The following is a 16967-nucleotide window of genomic DNA, read 5'->3' as shown; positions in this document are numbered from 1 at the left end:
GATTTATCAATGGCTTGGTACTTATTCATCTGTTAAAATTTAGGATGATTTAGTGTGAAGATTAACAAGGGTTTTCTGTAATTTAGTTGCTTAATAGCCACTTTAGTAAGAGAAGCTAAAAGAATGGTTATATATTTTTAAATAGCTTGCTTTACATGTCTTTTAAAAAGAGTTGTGTCTCTTTTATTAAAAATTCATTTATGGAAAGCTAGGACATATAAAAAGTTGAAACTTTTAAAAAATCTCCTTTTCTTGTTAATGAAGAAGGAAATTCTATGCTGGGTACAATGGCTAGTTTTAACATCATATATAAGCAGTCTTTATAGATATTTTTTAGGTTTTATAATTACAATATGTCTTATTGTCACTGTATACAAAACTAAACTGCAAAATCATAATCTTATTTGCACAAATATTATTTGTACAAATATATTTGGTAGGAAAATCCCAGTACATTTTCAAATGTATTGTGTCATATCAACATAATCCCTTTCAATTTAAACTAAATTCAGTGTGTGTGTGTATACATGCCATGTATTAGATCAATTAACTGAAGAACCTTTTAGTTATATTACCTAAATCTGATTCGTATTACTTTATGCATGTCAAACTAGCAGAAACACTTTCATGTATAGTACATTTACCATAATATTGCTGATGACTGTTTTACTCTTTTTTTTGTTGGTCTGTGTTGATGTAGGAGCAAACAAATGAGTTTTGTCCCATTTCCTGTTTCTTTGAAACAGAACTGGTTCACTTCCAGCAATGTTTCATCTCAAGAACCATGACTTAAACATTTAAAAATGCTGTTTCTCCTCACCCTGGTCTCTTTCCACCTTTAAAAATAAGTATTTTTCAAAAATATTTGTAGTATGTTTATTAAAAATACTGGATAAATTACAGAGCTGCAAGTATAGTTTTGGAATAAAATTATTACTGTCTATTTTACATTTTTTCCCAAATTTTAATAATAGAACAAAAACAGGAAATGAGTTCAGTTCAGAAATTTAGCAAAAGTTTGATTTTAGTACAAAGGTAAAATAGATAAATAAATCATGCAAAGAATTAAACAAGTCAAAGAAACACAAAGAATACAAATTTATTGATGATTATTCACCAATAGTTTTTTTAAAATGAAATTCAATTTATAAACAATACACGTAGTTTTATTAAAAAGTTTTCTAGTTATGAAAGTGAAACATTCCCATAGAAAGAAACTTAGAATATATCATAGAGATGGAAAAGTAAATAAAATTCGCCCATAATTCACCATTCAGGTAAAAATATTGCTAAAATTTTGTATTATTTTCTTTTTGTTGTTGTTTAATTTTTGGTTTTGTTTTTTGAGTTTCAGTCTCACTATCGCTGAGTAAACAATATTGAGAATTGGAGTACTCCATTCTATACCTTTTTCCCATAATTACATAAACATACGTAACTGTGTATCCCTATGTATGATGTCTTTAAGTACTCTGCAGATGTTTTCTTTACTTAACAATATATTGACATATGATATTTTAAAATACATAATTGTATATTTTAAAATAATCTGTAAATGTTTTTTCTTTACTTAAAAATACATCATTGACAACTTTCTGTCTCTATATAGAAAGAACCAGCTCATTTTAACATCTTGTTAAACACATATAATATGTCTACTGATATATATATCTAAGTCTGACATAAAAGTTGAGACTATTTTACTTTTTTCTTTCGTTGCTATTGCAAAAACAATTGCACTGAACTGAGCTGATTCAAACAACGTGAGCGTTTTAAATCTTAAAAAATGCTGCTAGATCAACTTTCCAAAATTAAATTATAACTGCGCATCTTTCCATCTAGTCAAGAAGTTTAACTTGCCGCCCCTCAGCACCTCTGATAACAACTAGGTGTTATTAAGATAATTAGAATTTAAGTTCCAGGCCAATATTAAGTGTTTCCTTGAAATTTATTTTTTTTTCATTTTGAATATTCTTTTAACAAGCATTGTATTGGGTCATATTAACATAACCCCTTTCAATTTAAACTAAACCTTAATTTAGATATTACTCGTTGTTGCTTGTATTTTCATCTCTTGCTATGTAGAAATTTTTGTTTTGATTTAATTTTTATATTGCTAGAGTATTTGCTAGAATTTCTCAGCAGGTGGTCATAAATGTATTTTTACTGTCATTCTTTTACTCTTATATGATCACCCTTTTGGCTGCATATAGGATTGATGAATTATCCTATTTCCCTCATAATTTCTAACTTCATTCTATTGCCTTCTGGCTCCCAAAATTATAGATGAGATGTCCTATGCTAGCCTGAACTTCTTTCCTTTTAAAATAACCAGTTCTTTCTATTTGGATGCTTATACAATATTTTCCTTGATACTCAGAATTCAGAACCAGGCTAAGTATATGTGCATGAATTTTTTTATAGGCTCCACAAGGCACAGAAGTGAGCTAATGAACTCCTCAGTTCATTTGTTCATTCATTCAATTCTTTATTCCCTTTTGTGCTCAGTACATGTTGTAGACATTTTCAGGCCTTGGAGCTTCAGCAGTGAATAAAACACATGCCATTCCCTTCTGACATCCTACTTCTATATATGTATTTCATCTTATTGTCTCTCCCTCCCCCTATTTATCTCTGTTTCTCCTTTCCTTCCCTTCTGCCTATAGTGATCCATTAGAGTGCATCTACTTAAATTTAAATATATGTGTATTCTTGAAACAGCACCTCGATTTCCCTTGCGTTACTCTTGGATGTTTACTTAGTTGATGAACACTGTCTACAATATGCTATTATAAGCACTTTATAAAAATTAACTCATTCCAGCTTCATAAGAGCTCCAGAAAATGGGTTGTCTGTTTTTGTTTTCTTTTTGTTTGTTTTTCACATGAGGAAACTGCAGCCTCCAGAGGCTGAGTAGTATGTTCAAAGCCATAAGACCAGTGAATGGCCTAGCTGGGACTTGAACCAAAGCAGCTGAGCACTAAAAGGCCTTTCCTTCTTCACATAGCTCCAACCTCACAAGGGCAAAGCATTCCATTTCCCCTGCTTCTTGTCCTTCGCCAGTCACCATCTTCCCCATCTCTCTAACTAGTACCTCCATCTTTCAAGCTGCTCAACCCAAAGCCCTGTTACTTCCCTCGGTGACTTTCTCCAAACCCACAGTCAAGTCTATCTGCAATTTCTTCATGGCCGTATCTTCAAAACATGTCCAAACTTGATCTGTCCTCTCCATGCTGACAACCACTGCTCTGCTCCAAAGCACCATCTTCTCTCGCCAGGTGGCAGCTTCTGTTGCAGCAGCTCCCTAATTGATCTCCTTGCTTATGTCTTTGCTCCTCTGCATCTGTTCTCAAGGCAGCAATCAGAGTGATACTGTTAGAAAAGTCAAATCAGGTCGGGTATGGTAACTCATGTCTGTATTCCTAATGCTTTTGGAGGCCAAGGCAGGAGGATTGCTTGAAGCCCAGGCATTCAAGACCAGCCTGGGCAACTTAGAAATATGTCATGATGACACATATCTGTGGTTCCATCTATTTGGGGGTTTGAGGCAGGAGGATCATTTGAGCCCCAGAGACTGAGACTGCAGTGAACCATGATGGCGCCATTGCACTCCAGCCTGGGCGACACAGAAAGATGTTATTTAAAAAAAAAAAAAAAAAAAGAGTGAATGAATTTTGTATTTCTTTATATTTTGGCTTAATGTATGTGAGACTCCTCTATTTTATCCACCGGATCCGTGATTCAGTCTTTAGTTGTGATTATTCTCTTTTATAATTATTTCCTGGGTTTTCAAAATGTCTGTATCATTTCTTTTGGTTTCAAATCTTTTATCTGTACTCTTCCGGTGTTTCTACTAAATTATACTTAAAAGTCTTATTTTCCTGCTTCTATAGTAGCTGCCTTTTCTGGATGACTTGGCCTCACCCTGTGCTGCTACTGTATTTTGTTAAATGGCTTCTGAACTTTCCTTGGTAGCTCGTATCAGGGGCGTAGGATTTTTTTGGTGGTCACGAAGACTGGGCTGACAGGGGATGTCAGGAGGAAGATTTTCCTCTCACCTGCCGATCTATTTACAATGTTTGCTTCCAGTTCTTTAATGCTGTGACTTTCCTCACTCTTGATTTTTAAAAAATGTATCTTTTCATCAACTGTATTTCAATTTTAAAACAAAATGTGCCAGAATTATTTTAAAGTGAACTCGATGATTGATTTGTGCAGAGGTCATTATTAGTCCTTTCATGACTCAGTTTCTCATTTCTTGAGATCCTAATTCTTATACCTTTCTCAAAGTATTACCTTAAGAGTATTATTAGGAGGTATTGGGTGTAAGAATCTTATACCTCTCTGCAAGTAAGTTATTTTCTTTTTAAGTACACATGAGTGCTATAAGCCCTTGAATATACCATAAAGTCATATTTCCCGTATTTAACATTTTGTGGTTTCAAACTTTTTCTTGGTTTCAGACTTTCTCTATACAGTACCCCATTTAATTAAAAGACACAGTGTTCCTGAGAAGTTAAAGGTCAGCCTATATTTGTCACTGTAAAGGTACATTATTTTGGGGCTATGGATTTGTAGGAAGAGGCCAAACTACACTTACTGTAAAGTTAAATTCTAGACTGTTAACTATAGATATAAGTACAGAACATGACATAGCCACACAGAGCAGGAGAGACCAGAACATTTCAGCAGTGTCTATTTCCCCAGAAACACTGATGGGGACACATGACAGCCAACAACACTCTCATCCGGGGTAGGATCTTGCTAGATTTCAAAGTTTGTTCTTGCTACAAGCACTGCTCTTTTAAAAGCTGGGCTTTGAAGCACCTTTTGAGAATATCTGATCCTAACAATTATTCTTCCATTTAAGGACATGGTTAAAAACTTCACGCTTCCTTGGTTCAGGAAACAAATGCAAAGTGAACTTGTTTCCAATTCAAGGTATATATATAGAGAGAGGCTGGGGACCAGGTGTCTCCAGAAAACATTTTCTGTATTTGAGGACTATTTAATGGATTCACCTAGCATTTATTTATTTATTTTTTTCTGGAACATTTAAAATCATTTATCTCCTTTGCACATCACAGACTTGTGACCTTTCATAAACTCAAACTGGTTGTATTGGCTACCAGTGTTTTCTTTATAATGCTCCAATGGTCACAGATTGGACAAGAACCAAATGAAACATTATAAGTTTACCAGAGGTTTGAGTGTGATAGCTTCTGTGGGTTCATACACCTTTTATATAACATTACCTAAGATCAGTAAGAGATCATAAAACAACAGTATATTTAGGTTAAGACAAAGTTTAGTTGCAATTTTAGGTTCATATTACTTTTAAATTCTCTCCCACAAATCAATCAGGGTATCATGTACTTTAGAATATTTATTATCAAAGCAAATACAAGATAGCCATCAAAAGTTCTAGAGCAAAATGTCTAGATTCTGGCATAGATTATAATGTCCCATGTCTGTATCTTTGATTTAGCATTATGTGGTAACTGCAAAATTACCAGACAGAAGAAAAACAGTGTCACTTAAACAGACACACACAAACAATAACACACACACAAACCCAAACACGCCAATCAGGCATTGAGATAGTGGCTTCTGCCTGGGTCATAGACATTTTGTTTATTCCTAGTTTCCTTTAAGGTATGAAGTGGCCCCTACTTTGAATTGCCCAGAAACTTAACTGCTCCACATTTTCTGCTTGGTGACTGCTTTTGCATGTCTGTTTGGCTTGTGCATTCAGGTAAGGATACACTAGTATATATGCCTGGTGGAAGGCTCTTCACTGTTGCAACTACAGGCCACTCCACTGTCCCTTTTCTTGTAGGGATGCCAGTTTCCTTGGGGAAAGGGGCAGAGGATCTTGATCTTTTCCTAAATCTGCTTTGGAGCTCGGGTGATTTTCTCCTGTAGGCACTGGGCATGCTGAGAAGTTCTTCATCCAAACCTGCATAACCGCCGCCTCCCCTAGACTTTGTTCATTAGGACACCACTGTTTGCAGCTTAGTTTTCAAAAGGTTTTGACTCCCACCCTTTCCACCCACTACTCTGACTCTATGATTTTTCTTTTGGGGGACTCTGGAGAGCTCTTTTTCTTTTATTTAATAGCAAATTTCTCCTTTGTTAAATATCAGCTGTTGAGCCTACTCTCCACACCTTCCATAGAGTTCTTACCTACTTTTCACCTGTTAAAAAAGAGTGGTGAGGAGGAAACCAATCACTTCTTATTGGCTTAGAAGCTATGTCCTTGAGTCAATAATCTAAAATAAACCAAAATAAGTGGGGGAAATGGAAGCAAGTTCAGGTTTTGAAATGTACAGCTTCAGGGAAGCCAGGGATGTTTCTGTCCTTTTCTTTTATCTTGTATGTCTCTGGTCCAGTAAGGATGACTTCCCTTAAGAATAATGTCTGAAAGTCAGAAGCTTTATTTACACTTTTACAAAAAAAAATTTCATATCTCAATCACTTCTTTTTTAGTTTTTCACTGGTAAGGCCAAACGTATTTCATAGAACCTCTCCTCTGAATACCAACGGAAAAGAAAATCAACTAGCTTGTACCAGTCACAGAGCTACAGATCTGTAGTTCTCTTTGCTGTGTTGTCTATAAAAATTGCAGTAATAGCTCACTTATATTAAAATAGTTACTCATGCTTGAAAGTATACAGAACTTGATGAATTTAAGTATGTTACAGATGGGCAGAATGCAGCCTCACATACACACACCACCGTAGGATTAGATCAAGTTCCAGGAGACTGTGAGAAGTGTGGTCTTAACATCAGGCAGGCACAGATGCAACATGTCACCGTGCAGCTTTCTTTGGCCTGATGGGGCGCATGACTGGCAAATGTCTCAGTATTGGCTCTGGGCATATTTTTAATGCCCCTGTTCTTTTACATTTGAGACTCATGTTGTACCATTCTGGAAGAATTTATGTGAAAAATGTATGTACTTATGGGATCACTTTGGCTGCTTGTTGGGGATACTTTCTGTGGAGAGACAAGAGAAAAAGCAGGGGAACCAGTTGGGAGGTTATTAGATTAATCTGGAAGTTGTTGGTGACTTGGACCAGGATGGTGATAGTAGAAATGATGAGAAATGATCTGATTCTAGATACATTTTCAATGAAGGGCCAAGATCATTTATTGATGAATTGGATATGTTGTTGAGTGTGAGAAGCTAAGAATTAACTCAAAGTTTTGGATGGTGGACGTTCAAGAATAGAGTTGTCACGTTCTAGAGATGTAGAGAGGAGGAGGAGAAGCTAGGCACAGGAGGGAGGTCAAGGGCTTGGCTTTAAACATGTTAAGTGGCGATATCCTGTGGGCAGCAGGAAACATTAGTCCACAGTTCAGGGGGAAGGTCAAAGTTGGAAGTGTTCATTTGAAACTCATCAGCATATAGACTATGCCATAATACAGTATGAAATCACCAAGGGAGTGGTTATGAATAGAGAAGGGAACTGAAGACTGAGCCTTAGGGCTACTGAGATGAAGAAGAAACATAACGGCAACTGACGAGAGCAGCTCGTGAGATAGCAGAACCACAAGGGCGTGGTGACCCAGGAGCCAAGGGAAGAAATTGTTTCAAGGGGGAATTGAAAGGCCAAGCAAGAACTTGAGGCCTGATAACTTACCACTGGGCTTAGTAATGTAGAAAAACTTGGTTAAGAATGGTTTTGGTGGAATATTGATGATGAAATTCTCATTACAGTGAATTTTAAAAGATAGGATTAGAGGAATTAGAGACAGGGGGTATAGATGACTCAAAGAGTTCCTTTCTGATAAAGGGGTAGTTGATAAATGAAAGAAGATGCAGGCTTCAATAATTCTTTTAAGGTGGAAAACATTACTGCATATTTGAGAGTGAAGGTATTTGGAAGGGAACCACTGAAGATGCAGGGGAGAGAGAGTTGGAGGGTATATCTTGGAATAGGCATGAAGAGGTGGGTATGGGACACATCTGAGGAGTGGCCTGTGAAGGGAGAGAGTCCATTCATTTGCAATAATTTGCAGCAATAAAGGTGTAAGCTGAATATGCAAACAGGTATAGGCTGGTGGCATGTGGACATTCTCTTCTGATTGCATCACTTTTTTCAGTGAAACAGAATGCAAAGTAGTTAGGTGAGAGTAAGGATGTGAATAAGTATTTGAGATTCAAGAAGGGAGGGGGCATGAAATAGTCATCTCAGAGAGGAGAGGAATGAAGGTAAAAGGGAAATGGAGTAGGATTCCTGAGCAATTGTCATGGTCCATTTTTGTTACGAATTTAAAAGAAGGTTGCTGTGTGTTTTTCTGTACCACATTCAGTGTGCAGGAGTGGAGTGAGAGGAAACTGCATTTAGCCACTGTTCAAGTTTAGCCAGTTAAGTATGTTAATGGGAGAGAGCTTAAGATAATGCCAGGAAATACTGGAATCTAAACTGAGTAAAGAGGTAGACATGAGTAAATGAAGGACAGTGGAAAGGTGTGTAAAATAAATGAATTGAGGGCTTCAAGGGAGTTGAAAAATTGTTGGAAAGGAAGCACTCATGAAAAATTATTCGAAAGGAAGCACATAGGCTGGGAGGACAGGATGTGAAGCTTGAAACCAATCATTTGGATGACTCTTGTCATTTATAATGACATCCCGGGATATGACCATGGAAGGTGAGATGAGATGGAGGTGAGTCTATAATTGTTAAAAGAGGTCAATAAATTAAGAGTCCATTATTGGAAGGATCATTTAGGTGGATAATAAAATTGCTAAGAACTTTAGCAGGAGTAGCATTAAAGACAGTGACAGTAAGCCAGGAGCTCATATCTTCAAGAAGTACAGAGAGATGACTTGGGAGTCTGTACATGCCTGCAATAGGAGGAAGTTGATGTGGTTTGTGTCCCCACTCAAATCTCATCTTGAATTGTAGTTCTCATAATCCCCACGTGTCATGGGAGGGACCTGGTGGGAGGTAATTGAATCATGGGGGAAGCTACCTCCATGCTGTTCTCATGATAGTGAGTGAGTCCTCGTGAGATCTGATGGTTTTCTTAGGGACTTTTACCCCACTTCACTCTGCACTTCTCCTTTCTGCCACCATGTGAAGAGGAACGTGTTTACTTCCCCTTCCACCATGATTGTAAGTTTCCTGAGGCCTCCCCAGTCCTGCAGAACTGTGAGTCAATTAAATCTTTTTCCTTTATAAATTACCCAGTGTCAGGCAGTTCTTCATAGGAGTATGAGAATGGACTAATACAGAGGTATAGCATGAAGACATGAACTTCAAAGCTTGCAAAGGGTTAGAGGTTAGGGAGGAAAAAGGGATAATGATCTTCAATGGCAATGAGTGTAAGTGGACACTTACTCTTCCTCCAGATCATATAATATGAAGAGATACAAGGAATATAGTAAAGAAAACAGCCACCATTGATAAGGGCTGCGGGGGAGAAGGTGTCCTGAGGGGAGAGAGTTTTAGTTAGAACAAAGAGAGGGAAGCATTTAAAAAAGAATTTTAGAAAATGGAATAAAGACCATGAGTCCCCAAGGGCACCCTTGGAAGGGTTTTGTGAGTAACAGCACAATGGGAAATTGGTTTGGATTAGGAAATGAGTAGAGTAGTATAGAGATGAAAGTCTGAGCAATTAGGGATGGGTGGTTGATGGAATCAGGGACAAAGGTTATGATAGGGTTAGTGTTCATGACCTTCTATTGGAAAGTTGGGGCACTCTGCCAGGGAGTTCCTGCCTTGCTAGAGAGATCTATTTTAAACTATAAGTTCTATCAACTTATTTTTAATTCATATGTCATTTTCAAACATTAGATGATTAGATCATTTGCACAGAACTGTTTGCTTAGTTAGGTAATCAAACAGCAATTTATTAACTTCCCATATTGCTATTGTATATTCAACCTGAGTAATTTGTATATACAGATAATAATTATTTCTAGCTCGTAAATTCTTAAAGCTGAAAGAAAAGAAACAAAAATACAATTTTGCCAGGTCCTTAGATAAGCTTTCAACTCACAATGTTGTCATAGAGCACTTAAACAAATAAATCTATTCAAAAACAAATTATAACACTTTAAAAAGCACTCATACAAACAATGATGTTTAATATTCTTTAAGTTGGGTAGACAAATTATTCTACAGATGTGGCATTCATACTATCAACAATTTCTAAGATACTGTGCCTAAGGCTTGATTTCTCTTAAACCTATATGTGTAAATATGAGTTTGAGGTAGGCTCTGATTCATTTTGGTTTTTATTTGGGAATTGACTAAACATTTTAAAGCCACAAGGCCTATGAAGTTGACAGATGGCTTTTTCATCTTCTGTGAATTTCCTCTTCTAAAAGTGAAATTTGTATTTTGCTTTATTCCACCTTCCCTTACTTCTTTGTGAACCCTAGTTCCTGCTGAGAGTCCCTACTCAATATGACATCGGGTAGAAATGCTTTTAAGAGTCAGGAATAAATAAACACTTCTAAACAGTGATTTTGAGTGTTATGTGATTCCTTTAGTAAGTCAACAAATAAGTAAAAGAAAGAAGGAAAAGAGAGGGAAATAGTGGAGGAAAAGTCTAACTAGAAAATATATAACTTAACTGATTGAGTTTAGTTAAATGCAAACTTAAATTTCATAGTAAGAAATCCATCAGTGTTTTAGTGAAATTATAATCATAATTCAAACATTGCTTAGTTTAAATAATGGTTTTTGTTTGCTGTTTAGTTTCTATCACGGAATGAGCCTGTGTGCCTTTTAAAATAAATCTTACAGATTTATTTGCTATAAATATGTTTCCTTCTGGGAATAGAAGACCAAAGGAGAGTGGGGGGAAAGTGTTTTAAATTTATTAAAATATACATTTTCATACCTAGATATTCCTTTTCTCTCATTCTAAACCATCAGCCCAGAGGGAAGGGAAAAAGATAAACAGGAAGGCTGACTCCTGGAATTCTAGGCATTGTTGCTATTTTCTAGCATTTTCATACCAAAGTGATGGACTATAGGACTTCATTGCCAGAAATTTGTACTCTTCCCCAAGCTCGCTCGCTCTTTTTCTTCCTTCCTTCCTTCCTTCCTTCCTTCCTTCCTTCCTTCCTTCCTTCCTTCCTTCCTTCCTTCCTTCCTTCCCTCCCTTCCTTCCTTCCCTCCCTTCCTTCCTTCCTCCCCTTCCTTCCTTCCTTCCTTCTTTCTCTTTCTTTCTTTCTGTCTTTCTGTCTGTCTTTCTTTCTTTCTTTCTTTCTTTCTTTTTCTTTCTTTTCTTTCTTTCTTTCTTTCTTTTTATTTTCTTTCTTTCTTTCTTTCCTTCTTTCCTTCCTTCTTTCCTTCCTTCCTTCTTTTTCTTTCTTCCTTCCATCCCTCCCTCCCTCTTCCCTCCCTCCCTCTCTCCTTCCCTCCCCTCCCTCCTTCCTTCCTTCCTTCTTCCTTTCTCTCTCTTTTCTTTCTTTCCTTTTTCTTCCTTCCTCTCTCTCTCTCTGTCTCTCCCCCCTTCTCTCTTTATATATATGTATGTACATGTCTGTATATATGTTATATGTGTGTGTGTGTGCGCATATATGTGTATGTGTGAATCTAAGTTCTAGAATTTAGCTCAGAATTACAGGGTCATATAGAAACAAAAGGGACAGTTTCAAACTGAGTTCCCTGGAACTTTGAGGTTCTTTAGTGAAGTACAATAAAAGGAGGCCTAGTAGAAGATGCCTACTCATAATAATTTTTTTTACCTGTTTAAAAGTGAGATTTATTGGATTTCAGAACTTAAAAACTAAAGATGTCGTGTGCCTTGCCCACAGCCCACGTGGAAACTCAGCTTCCCTAGGCTCTCACCTCAGTGCTCTTTGTACCATGCCACTTCACTTCTTACCATAGACTTTAGTCTGTATATCAAAAATCCTTAATAAGCGGGACCACAATATCATTCTTTACTAGTAGCTGCCATTTTTTAAGACACCATAAATTCTTATATGAATATTTAAAGCTTAATTTTTAAAAATTGACCTCGAGTTGGTTCTTTCTGCAATGGAGAGAAAGACTGGACTGGTATCAAAGAAACTGAACTAGTCATTGAGACTACAGCTCATAGTCAAGCTTTAATGATTTTGTGAATTAAACTTCAATTTCTTGCCAGTAAAATGAGGTTAATAAAGCATCATATCTTCCTTACAAAAAATGAAGTTGGTCTTATAAGTGTCAAATAAAACAGTAACTGAAATAATGCATGAAATATATGTAGAAGTACTTTGCAAGCTGCAAATAAATATATGTAAGCTGCTTCTTATTACAATTAATTATTATAAAATAAGAAATATATAACTTATCTATGACCAAGTGCAAAAGTGGGCACTAGTGGGTATTAATTCTGCACAAGAGGCATATTTAAAAGACTTCTTGTCTTTTTCATAAACATATTTTAATTCCAAATTTTCTGGCAATTTCTTTCTACCCTTTAGAATGTAAGTCTCCCCCACTAGACTGGCTTTGTGTGGACACAGATTGTTTCCGTAGATGTGGATCATAATCATCATTTGATCTTCTCTGACCTACAAATGCGGAAGTTTCATATAGTTCAACCTAATAATTTAGCTTTGTATTTCTAGAACAATGTCCAGCTCCAGGTAAAAGTTTTTTTAAAAATTGCTGTACTGAACTATTGAATGGAACTTGGAAATAAAGTTCCTTCCAAAATAACTGCTCTTCAACAGGGAGTAATAGGTAAATGTGTTAGAAGTGAGAGGAATCAAACTGCCAATGATTTATTCTTTTTTTTCCCTCCTAGGTTTCTGGGATAGGTATGTGCAAATAAAAAATAAAAACGAGAAGGAACTGTAACCTGATTACGAATTTGGGAAAAAGATTAATCAACACACAAAGGGAAAAGTAAACTGGTTGACAGCCCTCAGGAATCATGCCCTTTTGCCACAATATAATTAATATTTCCTGTGTGAAAAACAAGTGGTCAAATGATGTCCGTGCTTCCCTGTACAGTTTAATGGCGCTCATAATTCTGACCACATTGGTCGGCAATCTGATAGTTATTGTTTCTATATCACACTTCAAGCAACTTCATACTCCGACAAATTGGCTCATTCATTCCATGGCCACTGTGGACTTTCTTCTGGGGTGTCTGGTCATGCCTTACAGCATGGTGAGATCTGCTGAGCACTGTTGGTATTTTGGAGAAGTCTTCTGTAAAATCCACACCAGCACCGACATTATGCTGAGCTCAGCCTCCATTTTCCATCTGTCTTTCATCTCCATTGACCGCTACTATGCTGTGTGTGACCCATTGAGATATAAAGCCAAGATCAATATCTTGGTTGTTTGTGTGATGATCTTCATTAGTTGGAGTGTCCCTGCTGTTTTTGCATTTGGGATGATCTTTCTGGAGCTAAACTTCAAAGGCGCTGAAGAGATATATTACAAACATGTTCACTGCAGAGGAGGTTGCTCTGTGTTCTTTAGCAAAATATCTGGGGTACTGGCCTTTATGACTTCTTTTTACATACCTGGATCTATTATGTTATGTATCTATTACAGAATATATCTTATAGCTAAAGAGCAGGCAAGATCAATTAATGATGCCAATCAGAAGCTCCAAATTGGATTGGAAATGAAAAATGGAATTTCACAAAGCAAAGAAAGGAAAGCTGTGAAGACATTGGGGATTGTGATGGGAGTTTTCCTAATATGCTGGTGCCCTTTCTTTGTCTGTACAGTCATCGACCCTTTTCTTCACTACACTATTCCACCTACTTTGAACGATGTATTGATTTGGTTTGGCTACTTGAACTCTACATTTAATCCAATGATTTATGCATTTTTCTATCCCTGGTTTAGAAAAGCACTGAAGATGATTCTGTTTGGTAAAATTTTCCAAAAATATTCATCCAGGTGTAAATTATTTTTGGAATCGAGTTCATAGAATTATTATATTTTACTGTTTTGCAAATTGGTGATCATGTTTATGAACACAACATAACCCACCACATGCCCCAACCACATGGATTTTTTTAATCAGTTACTCGAGTCAAAGCATGTTTGGTGAGTTAAATTATGATGCTTATAGGTAATTTCCTATTTGGGATATAGGAGGTATAATCTTTTCCATTCTTACCACGCATATCGGAACTTTGCAACTCCAGCATTTAAAGGCCTGCATTGTATATAACTTTTCCTGCCCTTAGAAGAACTGCCATGAGTTTGCTATGGTACCTTAGCTGTTCAGTGGTGGAAACTATAGGGCTGAATTTGAGGATGCAAATTAGAATGATTTTGTCATATATGTGTACATGTCCTTGTCACATATGTGTATATGTCTTTTAGTAAAATCAACTAAAAGTACACACATTAAATGTTACTGCTAAATAAGTGTTGACACATAATTTATTTATATTGTTAATATATATTCCAATCCTTAAATATCTTGAGTTTCATATTTTTAAAGTATGTTTTTCTGATTCTCATACGTCTGAGAAATTTGAAAAATGAAGGAAAATAAAATATGTACAAACCAAATGAAATTTTAAAAATGTTACTCACAGCATACTTCCTGGTAAGGATTATATCATCTAAAATTCTTTATTTTATATTAATATTTTTCCTTTTCAACTTTTATTTTGGAGTCAGGGGTATGTGTGCACATTTGTTAACTAAATATAATGCATGCTGCTGAGGTTTGGGCTACGAGTAATCCCTTTTTGTGGCTGTATAATGTGACTTTGCACAGATGTACAAATATATTTTTAACCATTCCCTATTGTTAACAATTCCAGTTGTTTCTAACTTTTCTAAAAATAATATTAATTAAATGAAATTTCTGCTTTTTACCTGCTACTGAAGTCATGAAAATGTCTAGAAGGATTTTACCATGTCTTAAGGTCATATCTGGCATGATAGGGTTCAAAACACAGGCTATCTGGCATTAAACAAATTTACTTTGCTGGGCTCCACAGTACACAGAAAGAGAAGCAGCCATCCATCAAAGTAGCTAAACATGAGGGCCAACAAGAGGTATAATCAGACTGGATATACCATGGCTATTTAGATGGCATATATAAAAATAAAAAAGAGGAACAAATAATGGTTTCAAATAAGATTCTCTAAAGGAAGTGGGCAAACATTCTAAATTACAAGCATTCATCAGCAATTGAGCTGATGAATACAAACTTCACATGGTCTGTTTCAGATTGAGTATCACCAGGGATTTGGATTTACCTTCGGCCCATGAATAACTTAGGGTAAGGCAGATGATTTTAAACATAACTGAATGCACACTGCTGCATATAAATTTCTGTTTACAAATCTGAGGATCTCCTGAGGATATGTTAAATCCTTCCAGAAATTATAGTCTGTTTCTGGAGTATATATTTTGTCTGAATGATCTGTATCAAGTTTTGCTCTAGTACATTTTAAAAACATTATGTTTTATGTTTTTAATTTAGTATACGCAAGACAAACTAAGTAGTGTCCCTAACCACTCTCAGTTTCAGAAGAGTTTTTTCACCTGTGAGACCAGTCTGTCAAATTTTAAAAAGGAAACAAGCATTTAGTGAGTTTTCTATACTTTGCAGTAATTTTATGTGCTTTCCTTCATTTCCCCCATAATTCTTCTTAAGATTACTCTGAAGTGTTTTGTACTTTTCTGTATATATGTTTTGCCTATTCTGAATTTTTTTCTAAAACCATTATGTTTTCTATGTAACCATTACTGCTGGTTTTATAATAAAGTTTATATTAGCTTTTCAGTTGACTCATTTGGGTTTTCATTATACAAATCATATTATCCTCAAACAAGGCTAAGTTTTATCTTCTTTCCAGTAATTATGATTCTGATTTATATTCCTTACTGTACTTCACTAGTTAGAATTTGTGAATCAATATTGATAATGGTGATAATCTTTTTTACATTTACTTTAAAGTACTATTCAGGTTTTAGCATAGATTCCACATTTATCTTGGGACAAGTTCACGACTCAAATAATTTTACATTTTTTCACTCGGTACTAAAGCTCTTACAGTCTATCTTTATTGTTGGTTCTGTTTTTAATATTCATAATACGTAGTAACTGACCCTCTCAGCACAACAGGAAGAAAGGTTTGCTTCGTCTTTCCATATTCCCAGCTTTGCTGTAGCTTCCCTTTCCTCATGCAGAGGTGTTTTTGTCTTTTAATTTTCCAGAGTCTATTTAACAACTGGAATCCAATTCACTTTTGAGATGTTTTTTATTCCAACTAGTTATAGCTCATTGGAACTGTAATTAAAAAATTGACCCCTGCCTCTCCCTTTAATTAAGCAGATGAGTAAATTACCCAAGCTTGTATTTTCAGACCTTTCTCTAGAATTTGAATTTCTGACAAAGGGATAGAAACAGTGATTCTTAGCAGAATAATTAGCAGAACACAATGAAATCATGTGGGTGTTCATTTTATCCAAGCGGTAAGATCATGAGCAGACTGCTCATGGTAATATCAAGATTTCTTTCTTCCCCGACTCCAGAACTACCCACCTGTTTGTTCATTTCCAAATTCAGTTATCCAGCATGGATTCCATCAGTCCCAGATAGTCTTCTAATTAATTCCCTTTGAGAATAACTTTTGGTTGCATCCACAGAAAGAACCTTAACTTGACATATAAGATTATAGCAAATACCAAGAAAGCAATTTCAATGCCACTCCTTCCCCAGGTCAAGATAACTTGCAATCAAAACCGTCTCAACTTCCACCCTCTTCTCAAAGAGGAATGTTCATATAAATTTCCACTCCAGATCAGTAAAAGAAGTGTTAGCAAGGAAGTTTGTTGGAACTGATTTAATAATGATAATAATAATGTCATCTTAAGAGATCAGTGAACTGGAATCCATCTTGATTTTGAAGTCAGTTCTTGAAGTCAATAATCCAATCTTTAGAGACTCATAAATATTTGCCAAAAAAGTAGTGCAAAGCAGATGAACTCCAATTCATTGTCAATTCTGATGAGCC

At 35.9% G+C, this 16967-nt stretch overlaps 1 protein-coding gene across 2 annotated transcripts in view; it reads left to right on the top strand.

The window, feature by feature from the left end:
• Positions 1-15676, top strand: part of LOC105465626 (trace amine associated receptor 1) — a 29008-nt gene extending 13332 nt beyond the window's left edge. For both annotated transcript variants that reach the window (XM_011714156.2, XM_011714157.2), the window contains one exon: positions 12766-15676. In XM_011714156.2, the coding sequence (XP_011712458.2) occupies positions 12895-13911 (1017 nt within the window). In that variant the 5' untranslated portion in view covers positions 12766-12894 and the 3' untranslated portion in view covers positions 13912-15676. The remainder of the gene's footprint in view (positions 1-12765) is intronic.
• The last annotated feature ends 1291 nt before the right edge of the window (positions 15677-16967 follow it).

The sequence above is a fragment of the Macaca nemestrina genome, chromosome 5, assembly GCF_043159975.1.
Source record: "Macaca nemestrina isolate mMacNem1 chromosome 5, mMacNem.hap1, whole genome shotgun sequence".
NCBI classification, from domain to species: domain Eukaryota; kingdom Metazoa; phylum Chordata; class Mammalia; order Primates; family Cercopithecidae; genus Macaca; species Macaca nemestrina.
The sequence above is the reverse complement of the archived record's forward strand: the minus strand, read 5'-3'. Positions and strand labels throughout refer to the sequence as shown.